The sequence below is a fragment of the Staurois parvus genome, unplaced genomic scaffold (assembly GCF_062004578.1).
Source record: "Staurois parvus isolate SC_StPar_1 unplaced genomic scaffold, SC_StPar_1.0 ptg002171l, whole genome shotgun sequence".
Lineage (NCBI taxonomy): Eukaryota > Metazoa > Chordata > Amphibia > Anura > Ranidae > Staurois > Staurois parvus.
In genome coordinates, this window is record NW_028319967.1 from 39162 (window position 1) to 51209 (window position 12048).

Sequence of the window (12048 nt, forward strand, 5' to 3'; positions counted from 1 at the left end):
CCACGTCTCTACACAAGATGAGTGGCCTTCATGTGGGGTTACAGAATGTCTGTTGCTGTTCAGGGCTGAAAAAATGGAGATTCCAGAGATGTAATCAGAGTGTGAACTGTCTGTGTGCATCAACTATTCATATATAAGAAGAATGTCCCTTACATTGGAGGTCAGTTGGGAAAATGTCCCTTACATTGGGGGGGGAGTCAGTGGGAAGAATGTCCCTTACATTGGGGGGGGAGTCAGTGGGAGGAATGTCCCTTACATTGGGGGTCAGTGGGAAGAATGTCCCTTACATTGGTGGTCAGTGAGAAGAATGTCCCTTACATTGGGGGTCAGTGGGAAGAATGTCCCTTACATTGGGGGTCAGTGGGAAGAATGTCCCTTACATTGGGGGGGAGTCAGTGGGAAGAATGTCCCTTAAATTGGGGGGGAGTCAATGGGAAGAATGTCCTTTAAATTGGGGGTGAGTCAGTGGGAGGAATGTCCTTTACATTGGGGGGGAGTCAGTGGGAAGAATGTCCCTTACATTGGTGGTCAGTGGGAAGAATGTCCCTTACATTGGTGGTCAGTGGGAAGAATGTCCCTTACATTGGGGGTCAGTGGGAAGAATGTCCCTTACATTGGGGATCAGTGGGAAGAATGACCCTTACATTGGTGATCAGTGGGAAGAATGACCCTTACATTGGTGATCAGTGGGAAGAATGACCCTTACATTGGTGGTCAGAGGGAAGAATGTCCGTTACATTGGGGGTCAGTGGGAAGAATGTCCGTTACATTGGGGGTCAGTGGGAAGAATGTCCCTTACATTGGTGGTCAGTGGGAAGACTGTCCCTTACATTGGGGGGGAGTCAGTGGGAAGAATGTCCCTTACATTGGTGATCAGTGGGAAGAATGTCCCTTACATTGGTGGTCAGTGGGAAGAATGTCCCTTACATTGGGGGTCAGTGGGAAGAATGTCCCTTACATTGGGGGGGTCAGTGGGAAGAATGTCCCTTACATTGGTGATCAGTGGGAAGAATGTCCCTTACATTGGGGGGTCAGTGGGAAGAATGTCCCTTACATTGGGGGTCAGTGGGAAGAATGTCCCTTACATTGGGGGGGGCAGGGGGGAAGAATGTCCCTTACATTGGTGATCAGTGGGAAGAATGTCCCTTACATTGGGGGATCAGTGGGAAGAATGTCCCTTACATTGGGGGTCAGTGGGAAGAATGTCCCTTACATTGGTGGTCAGTGGGAAGAATGTCCCTTACATTGGTGGTCAGTGGGAAGAATGTCCCTTACATTGGGGGTCAGTGGGAAGAATGTCCCTTACATTGGAGGTCAGTGGGAAGAATGTCCCTTACATTGGGGGGGGGGGTCAGTGGGAAGAATGTCCCTTACATTGGGGGTCAGTGGGAAGAATGTCCCTTACATTGGGGGTCAGTGGGAAGAATGTCCCTTACATTGGGGGTCAGTGGGAAGAATGTCCCTTACATTGGGGGTCAGTGGGAAGAATGTCCCTTACATTGGGGGTCAGTGGGAAGAATGTCCCTTACATTGGGGGTCAGTGGGAAGAATGTCCCTTACATTGCGGGGGAGTCAGTGGGAAGAATGTCCCTTACATTGGGGGGGAATCAGTGGGAAGAATGTCCCTTACATTGGGGGGGAGTCAGTGGGAAGAATGTCCCTTACATTGGGGGGGAGTCAGTGGGAAGAATGTCCCTTACATTGGGGGGGGTACAAGAAAAATAAAACAGTAATAGAGGTGAAATCTTCCAATGGGGGCAATTGTTCTGGTGACAACTGTCTAAGTGGGGATTCCCTCTTCAGTCTATGGATATTTCCTCTCACTCCCTGTTGTGTCTCCAGAAGGGAACACGAGGAGGAATCTCCCATAATGGACACAGACAGGGTATAAGGCCCGGGTTTAACCCTTCCCTACTTTATCCTAAAGTTAGAAATAGTTTTGGGGCTTTAAATAAACTTTCACCTGTGTGAAGAAGAAAACTATAAATCTGGATGCAATGTTCGGGGGGGGTCTGTTCTGCAGGTCGGTCTCCTCCGTGTCCTCAATGACACCAGAGATAATGGATCTGTATTTGCAGCAAAAGACTTCATAAAAGGATTTGGGCACAACGTGAGCAAACTGAACGTCAGCAAACAGAACTGCTACTTTGCCCTTTTCTGAGAGCGGAATGTTTGTTTTACGAAACATATAAAACCAAAGAGAGCGAAAAATCTGATTCACCAGAAGCTGCAGGAAGAGCTCCGCACCATGGAATCCTCCATCTGGAAACTCCTTCTTCTGGCTGCTCTGTATGGGGCAAACATAGGTCAGCCACCGACAGACATAGATGGATAGATAGATATTAGATAGATAGATAGATAGATAGATAGATAGATAGATAGATAGATAGATAGATAGATAGATAGATAATAGATAGATAATAGATAGATAGATAGATAGATAGATAGATAGATAGATAGATAGATAGATAATAGATAGATAGATAGATAATAGATAGATAGATAGATAGATAGATAGATAGATAGATAGATAATAGATAGATAGATAGATAGATAGATAGATAATAGATAGATAGATAGATAGATAGATAGATAGATAGATAGATAATAGATAGATAGATAGATAGATAGATAGATAGATAGATAGATAATAGATAGATAATAGATAGATAGATAGATAGATAGATAGATAGATAGATAGATAGATAATAGATAGATAGATAGATAGATAGATAGATAGATAGATAGATAGATAATAGATAGATAGATAGATAGATAGATAGATAGATAATAGATAGATAGATAGATAGATAGATAGATAGATAATAGATAGATAGATAGATAGATAGATAGATAGATAGATAGATAATAGATAGATAGATAGATAGATAGATAGATAGATAGATAATAGATAGATAGATAGATAGATAGATAATAGATAGATAGATAGATAGATAGATAGATAGATAGATAGATAATAGATAGATAGATAGATAGATAGATAGATAGATAGATAGATAATAGATAGATAGATAGATAGATAGATAGATAGATAATAGATAGATAGATAGATAGATAGATAGATAGATAGATAATAGATAATAGATAGATAGATAGATAGATAGATAGATAGATAGATAGATAGATAGATAGATAGATAATAGATAGATAGATAGATAGATAGATAATAGATAATAGATAGATAGATAGATAGATAGATAGATAGATAGATAGATAATAGATAGATAGATAGATAGATAGATAGATAGATAGATAGATAGATAGATAATAGATAGATAGATAGATAGATAGATAATAGATAGATAGATAGATAGATAATAGATAGATAGATAGATAATAGATAGATAGATAGATAGATAATAGATAGATAGATAATAGATAGATAATAGATAGATAGATAGATAGATAGATAGATAGATAGATAATAGATAATAGATGATAGATAGATAGATAATAGATAATAGATAGATAGATAGATAATAGATAATAGATAGATAGATAGATAGATAATAGATAGATAGATAGATAATAGATAATAGATAGATAGATAGATAATAGATAGATAGATGATGGATAGATAGATGATGGATAGATGGATGAATGGATGGATGGATGAATAGATAGATGGATGGATGGATGGATGGATGGATGGATAGACAGATGAATCGATAAAACCTCTGTAATGTATCATGTGATCTCTCCAGATGCGGTGATCCCTCCTTCAGAGATGAACGCTCAGCCAGGTGAGAGAATTGTATTTGTTTCTATATTTTGTATTCGGATTATCTCTGCACAATGCGAGTCGCAGACATGGGCAGGTTGCGATGATTTTGCTGATTTTGGGACATTGGCGCTCTCACTGCTCATTGTTCTAGTTGTAGGGATGACTCCTTTGTACCCCCCTCCCCTCTGTGATTGGTGATCTGCAGTCACATGGTTCGGCAGTTCAGCCCGATTAGCCCATCGGGAATATTGAACCCAGGAATGACTAGACATTGCTACATTGTACATATTGGGCCTTTGTAGATGTGATGGAGATATTGGTGATCCCACAGTGCTGTGTATAGGATGAATCCCTCACACATTGTTATTCTGTATCTCAGCTCCAAACGTGGCTCTTCGTGGCATTCCCACCCAATCCAGCACCATGTCTTATTATGGAAGCCCACGGAACGCCAATGACGGCTCTTTGGCCCGGAACTACCTGAGGGCTCAGTGCTCCCATACCAAGCAGGATGATGGGCCCTGGTGGATGGTGGACCTTAAAAGACCTCACAAGATTATGTCTGTGGCCGTCACCAACCGCGTCCTGGAATGTTGCAAGGAACGGATTTTTGGGGCAGAGATCCGAATCGGGAACAATGCAACCAAAGGAGGGACAGCGAACCCCAGGTGAGCCTTCTATGTGTTGTGTTTGTGGCTTTGTTAGCTCTTTATTAGTGATGGATCAAACCCCCCCCCCCGTGCGGTTCATGGTCCAACATCCAAACCCAACAAAAGTTTGATGGTGAACTTCAAACAGAGGAGACAATTCAATAAGCAGCATCTGAGTACGGGGTAAAAACATTCTTTATTGTTTCAGCTGTCAGTGGGGTTGGCCACAATTAAATAAAAAAAAAAAAAGAATAGTTCCCCATTGTTGGTTTCAGTGATAAGAATGGTGCCCCTATGTTGGTGTCAGTGGAAGGAGTTGTTGGTTTGAGCAGGAAGAATAGTATCCCATTGTTAGTGTCAGTGGGAGATATTTTGCCCCATTGTTGGTGTCAGTGGGAGGTTTTGTGCCCCTTCATTGGTGTCAGCGGGAGGAATAGTGCCCCATCATTGGTGTCAGTGGGAGGAATAGTGCCCCATCATTGGTGTCAGTGGGAGGAATAGTGCCCCATCGTTGGTGTCAGTAGAAGGAATAGTGCCCCATCGTTGGTGTCAGTAGAAGGAATAGTGCCCCATCGTTGGTGTCAGTGCACGGAATAGTACCCCATCGTTGGTTTCAGTGGGAACAATAGTGTCCCCTTGTTGGTGTCAATGGAAGGTGTAGTGCCCCATCTATGGTATCAGTGGGAGGAATTGTGACCCATTCCTGGTATCAGTGGGAAGAATTAATGCCTTATGTCAAGTGGAGGAATAGTGTCCCATTGTTGGTGTCAGTAGAAGGAATATTCCCTTATCATTGGTGTTAGTGGAAGGAATGGCACTTTATTGCTGGTATCAGTGGAAGGAATAGTGTCTCATCAATGGTGTCAGTGGAAGGAATGGCGCTTTATTGTTGGTATCAGTGGAAGGAATAGTGCCCCATCATTGGTGTCAGTGGGAGGAATGGCACTTTATTGCTGGTATCAGTGGAAGGAATATTCCCTTATCATTGGTGTCAGTGGAAGGAATGGCACTTTATTGCTGGTATCAGTGGAAGGAATAGTATCTCATCATTGGTCAGTGGAAGGAATGGCACTTTATTGCTGGTATCAGTGGAAGGAATAGTGTCTCATCATTGGTCAGTGGAAGGAATGGTGCTTTATTGTTGGTGTCAGTGACAGAAATGGTGCCCTAAGGCCTGGATAAAGGCAAGCAAAGGGCCACATTTGGCAGTTTGGCGCTCACTTGCTGACTCTGACTACTCTTCTCACCAGTTGTGCGGGAGTATAGAAGTAATATAGACGCACTTTGTAAAGAGAAGCGGCACTATGGAAGAGGCACCCAAAAAAGACAAGCAGAGGACGAAGCCTGGCCACCAGTATTGCCCGTGGTCTCCCTGCAGTCAATCATTAACCCCCAATATACATACCATGCCTTGCTTCGCACTGATCAATGGAGGGGAGGTGCCAGATACAAAATATTTTGTAGATAACGGAAAGTCTTTAGTTTGGCCTAAAATAGCCTGGGTGTCACAGATCAAAGCAAGGGTCTTCCCAATCCAGGGGGTCACCAGCTGTGGGTAATCTACGTGTAGTCGAGCACCAGAGACACGTGATGAGAGTCCGAGAGTGAATTTCATTCATCCACAAATGACAAAAATACGACCACAAGAATCCAACGCGTTTCGAGGGGCCAACTAGCATCCCCCATCAGGACTTTAACATCCATCACAGTACCTACTGGACTCAAATAATGACACCCTGGGTTGTGTGAGTGCAGGAGAAGTATATTATACCGGTGCAGGGGAGGACTGACCATTCGAGCACTAGGGCACTGCCCGAGGGCCCGGAGTCAGTAGGGGGCCCCATGAGATGCCCCTGGTACCTTTTATAGGCTGTTTTGGGTGTGCTTTGAGTGTGGGCAAGGACACAGGGGCCCCATGATCCCCTATTGCCCAGGGGCCCCATGATTTGTCAGTCCGCCCCTGTACCAGTGCCATCGTTGCATTGACTGTGCTCTATCATTGTGCGTTGTGTCTCTGTTCGGAGGTAACCACGTTCTTAGAGGAGCAGGGCTTTGCTTCCACATATTAGAGCTTCCCCCACTCCTTCAATCACTGGTGGTTTGCAGACGGGTGGGAAAATCAGAAAGAGCAGGAGAAGCGTGGGCAGCACAGTGGCTGTGGTTAACATTTCTGTCTATGGTCGTTGGTTTGACTCCCAGCCATGGCACCACATGCCTGGAGTTTGCATGTTGTCCCTGTGCCTGTGTGGGTTTCCTCCGGGTACTCCCACACTCCAAAGGCATGCTGGTAGGTTAATTGAATCCTGTCTAATTTGGCCGTAGTATTTGTGAATGTGAGTTAGAAATGTTGGATTGTAGGCTCCTTGAAGGCAGGGACTGCTGTGAATGTACTATATGTACGCAAAGCACTGTGTAAATTGGCAGCGTTATATAAGTATGTGTAATAAATAAATAAGTGGATGAAGCACAGGACCACAGAATGGAAAAAGCCAACGCAGGGAGATCCTTGTACTGCAGGTCCTCAGGTACAGCTTCCTCTCCAGCAAGAACAACAATGAGCAGCACAGTAGTGCCATCACCAAATCTCCTGAGACTACCAGGGTTGGAAGCAAGGAGATCCTTGCACTGCAGGTCCTCAGGTACAGCGTCCTCTTCAGCAAGGAGAACAATGAGCAGCACAGTAGTGCCATCACCAAATCTCCTGAGACCATCAGGTTTAAAAGCAGGGAGATCTTTGCACTGTATGCCCTCAAGTACAGCTTCCTCTCTAGTAAGGACAACCATGAGCAGCACAGCAGTGACATCATCAAATCTCCTGACACTACCAGGATTGGAAGCAGGTCCACAGGTATAGCTTCCTCTCCAGGAAGGAGAACAGTGAGCAGCACAGTAGTAACTTCACCGAATCTCCTGAGACTACCATATTTTGAAGCAGGGAGATCCTTGCACTGCAGGTCCTCAAGTACAGCTTCCTCTCCAGCAAGGAGAACATTAATCAGCACAGTATTGACGTCATCAAATCTCCTTAGATTATAGATTTGGAAGCAGGGAGGTCCATGCACTGCAGGTCCTCAAGTACAGCTTCCTCTCCAGCAAGGAGAACATTAATCAGCACAGTATTGACGTCATCAAATCTCCTTAGATTATAGATTTGGAAGCAGGGAGGTCCATGCACTGCAGGTCCTCAAGTACAGTTTCCTCTCCAGCAAGGAGAACAGTGAGCAGCACAGTAGTGACATCACCAAATCTCCTGAGACTACCAGGATTGGAAGCAAGGAGATCCTTGCACTGCATGTCCACAGGTACAGCTTCCTCTCCAGCAAGGACAACAGTGAACAGCACTGTAGTGGCATCAATAGTCAGACAGAGAGTGCCTTAGATGATCTCACACTGCCCATATACAGCTATGAGGTTACAGAACAGGAGTGTCTGGGCAGAGCAGTGCTATTTTTCCAGGAGGCATTCAAATCAATTCTAAGGTTACTGCTGGGGTAGTGATTTTTGATTTGAGGCTTAATTTTTGAGTTCAGGTACGCTTTATATTTCAAGGATTTTATTCAGTAAAACAAGCCAAGAGTACAGACATGTACAATGAGATCGCATATCAACTCTTAATGGCAGTATAGAAGGAAACACACAAGAAATCATGATGGTAAAACGGGGGGGGGAACACATAAGACCAATGTTCAGTGGAACAAACATATCAAAATGCATTACAGAACACTCAATGGAGGATAATGAACAAATCCTGCTACAGGTAATGATATGGCAAACACAAGCAAAGCATACATAAATAGACCAGTAAAACTCTTTTGTAAGAGTGGACCCCAAATAGGGGAACTGTAAAAATGAAGGGGGAAAAAAAAAAGGCTTTTTGAAAATGGGGTTGGGAATAGGTCAGGAAGCACCTCCACTTCCCCTCGGGAAAGAAAGAGGTATAGGATCTGGGGTCCAGATTCGCTAAGTGAACTAGGTGCATGTAGACTTGTCGTTCAGATAATCTGCTGAGTCTTGATAATGGAACCAACAGGCCCGTATATGGGTGAATTTAGTCGGGGTGTCATGTGCTATGTGTAACGGAACCGACCCAGACTGCATTTGGGTACTTTAGTTAGACTACCGCTTTCCCGTCTGAACACCGACCACAGACCACAGCAGACCATACAAGACTAGACGACACCAGTTTTGAAGTAATCCAGAAGGTAGACTACTTTATTTGAACACAGATACAAGACATATACACTCAGGGTACAATCCCCCCTCCCTGCATAATGACACAGGGCGGGGCAATCTACATTTAGTAACAAGAGACACACAGGTATTCAAACTTCACACCAGCAGACAGTCCCATCAGGAGGGAGGGCTGCTGGAGACACCCCCCACACACACACACACTAAGCCAATACACAAACACATACATCCAATAATAGTTTGCTCCCAAGCAAGACACACAACAGAACAATGGGATGCAACCACACAACACCAGACAATCCAGAACCCTCACCTATCTCCTAGACATGTCTACACAATATTAGGACAGATCACCCTGTACCCCTAACAGGCACAGGGTGACTTACACATAAGAGGGATATGGGGAGCTGAGACAGGGGTCTCCCCACCTCTCCAAAGTGAGCTGTGTTCCATGGGTCCCTCACCCAAAGTGACTCCCGTCACACTATGTGTATACGTTCCTCCATTTCGGCTATATGACTGATACGTTGGAACCATTCCGCTACAGTCGGGGGATGTGTGGAGTTCCATTTCAATGGAATGCATCGTCTGGCAGCATTTACAAGGTGCATAGCTAAGGATCTATGGTAAACAGAACGGGAGCAAAGATGAATGATGCAGGAGGCATTGGGCAGGTGTGTAATCTAGGTTATATGTAGTGATCCTAGCAATGAGAGCATGTACCGTAGACCAATATCGTCGTCATTTGGGACATTCCCACCAAATATGCAACGGGAGCCTGGGGGGGAACCACACCGCCAACAGAGAGGTGAAAGAGAGCTGGAAGTTTTGTGGAGGAGTTCAGGGGCTTTATACCAGGCAGAAAATAATTTGTATCCAGTTTCTTGCGTATTCATGTTGACCGAATCCCTATGGGTATGGAACAAGACTCTTCAGTAAGATCTAGAGATAAGCACCTTTCCCACCGCTGACACAGTCTACTGGCCTTCAGACGTAGTATGAGAATGGAAACATGTCCGCTTTAAGAAAACGTCCTCTTGTTGTTTCAGTTGTGGCGTCATCTCATCCATTGAATCAGGAGAGACGCTCTCCTTCTCTTGCCAAGGAATGATAGGCCAGTTTGTGACCATCACCATCCCAGGACGGGTTGAACATCTTGTCTTGTGTGAAGTCCAGGTCTTTGGATTCCCAGCAAGCAGTGGAGGTAAGGTGCAGGATTTCACAAAAAAGAAAATGAATGACAATGAACAAAGGATAACGAAAAAAGGAAAACAACAAATTCTCTTTCCACCATTACTCTAGATGAAGTGACGGCCCCAAATGTGTTAAAGACTCCAAATGGAGGTAAGGTGAATTGTTTGGTGTGTGTATCGATCTGCGGCTATCTCATACTCTTCATTAGTATTTGTTGGAAGAATTAGATTTTCTATTGAGTTTGAACTTTTTGCAGCTCCAAACGTGGCTGTCCATGGTGTCCCTCAGCAATCCAGCCTCTATAACATGTATGGAGAAGCCAAAAACGCCATTGACGGGTCTCTAGACAGCAACTACCTTTACATCCAGTGTAGCGGCACCTCTGAGCAGGACAACCCCTGGTGGACGGTCGATCTCAAGGGACAATTTAAGGTCTTCACAGTCGCAGTGACCAATCGAGGAGACTGCTGTGCAGACAAGATCAACGGGGCCCAGATAAGAATTGGAAACTTGGCTGAAGATGGAGGAACCAACAATCCCATGTAAGTCATTTTTTTTTCTTTTAGTTTATTCACCTTCTAGTATGTAAACTGTCCTTGAAAAAGTTCAAAGGTCTTCCTGTGTTTGAACGAGTAGGCGTTCTATAAATGTCCAAAGTATGTTTGTCTCTGTTGAAATGTTGGAAACAAAAACATTCTCACTTACAAATTACAACATCATTTATCAAAGTAGATGTAGATGCCCTTAACCCGATGACCTTCAGTTCCATGTGCATGGTGCATCGTAGACACATTCCAAGCTTTGTTTTTTTAGCCACTCACCTACCGGGCACTTCTACCCCCTTCCTGCCTACCAGGCACTTCTACCCCCTTCCTGCCTACAGGGCACTTCTACCCCCGTCCTGCGTACCGGGCACTTCTACCCCCTTCCTGCCTACAGGGCACTTCTACCCCCTTCCTGCCTACCGGGCACTTCTACCCCCTTCCTGCCTACCGGGCACTTCTACCCCCTTCCTGCCTACCGGACATTTCTACCCCCTTCCTGCCTACCGGGCACTTCTACCCCCTTCCTGCCTACCGGGCAATTCTACCCCCTTCCTGCCTACCGGGCAATTCTACCCCCTTCCTGCCTACCGGGCACTTCTACCCCCTTCCTGCCTACCGGGCACTTCTACCCCCTTCCTGCCTACCGGGCACTTCTACCCCCTTCCTGCCCACAGGACACTTCTACCCCCTTCCTGCCCACCGGGCACTTCTACCCCCTTCCTGCCCACCGGGCACTTCTACCCCCTTCCTGCCCACCGGGCACTTCTACCCCCTTCCTGCCTACAGTACACTTCTACCCCCTTCCTGCCTACAGGGCACTTCTACCCCCTTCCTGCCTACAGGGCACTTCTACTCCCTTCCTGCCTACAGGGCACTTCTACCCCCTTCCTGCCTACCGGACACTTCTACCCCCTTCCTGCCTACCGGACACTTCTACCCCCTTCCTGCCTACAGGACACTTCTGCCCCCTTCCTGCCTACAGGACACTTCTGCCCCCTTCCTGCCTACAGGACACTTCTGCCCCCTTCCTGCCTACCGGGCACTTCTGCCCCCTTCCTGCCTACCGGACACTTCTACCCCCTTCCTGCCTACCGGACACTTCTACCCCCTTCCTGCCTACAGGACACTTCTACCCCCTTCCTGCCTACCGGACAATTCTACCCCCTTCCTGCCTACCGGACACTTCTACCCCCTTCCTGCCTACAGGACACTTCTACCCCCTTCCTGCCTACAGGACACTTCTACCCCCTTCCTGCCCAGGCCAATTTTCAGCTTTCAGCGCTGCCACACTTTGAATGACAATTGCACGGTCATGCAACCCTGCACCCATATTAAAGTTTTATCATTTTTTTTCACACAAACAGAGCCTTCTTTTGGTGGTATTTACTGGCCACTGGGGGTTTTATTTTTTGCGCTATAAACGAAAAAAAAGCAAAACGTTTGAAAAAAAAAGTTTTTTTGCTTCTGTTATAAAATTTTGCAAACAAGTAATTTTTCTCCTTCACTGATCTGTGTTGATGAGGCTGCACTAATAGGCAGTACTGATGGGCACTGATGGGCGGCACTGATGGGCGGCACTGATGGGCGGCACTGATGGGCAGCACTGTTGAGCTGGCACTGATGATGGGCACGGACTGGCGGCACGGCTAAGCAATGATGGGTGGCACTGACTGCTGGGCACTGACTGGTGGCACTGCTCGGCACTGATTGGCAGCACTGCTGG

General features: G+C 45.6%; 1 protein-coding gene across 1 annotated transcript in view; it reads left to right on the forward strand.

Moving 5' to 3' along the window:
• The first annotated feature begins 2219 nt into the window (after positions 1–2219).
• Positions 2220–12048, forward strand: part of LOC149432297 (uncharacterized) — a 58949-nt gene continuing 49120 nt past the window's right edge. The window contains exons 1-6 of the mRNA XM_089665277.1: positions 2220–2306; positions 3726–3764; positions 4125–4413; positions 9636–9790; positions 9889–9930; positions 10037–10322. Of these exons, the coding sequence (XP_089521403.1) occupies positions 2249–2306; positions 3726–3764; positions 4125–4413; positions 9636–9790; positions 9889–9930; positions 10037–10322 (869 nt within the window). The 5' untranslated portion in view covers positions 2220–2248. The remainder of the gene's footprint in view (positions 2307–3725; positions 3765–4124; positions 4414–9635; positions 9791–9888; positions 9931–10036; positions 10323–12048) is intronic.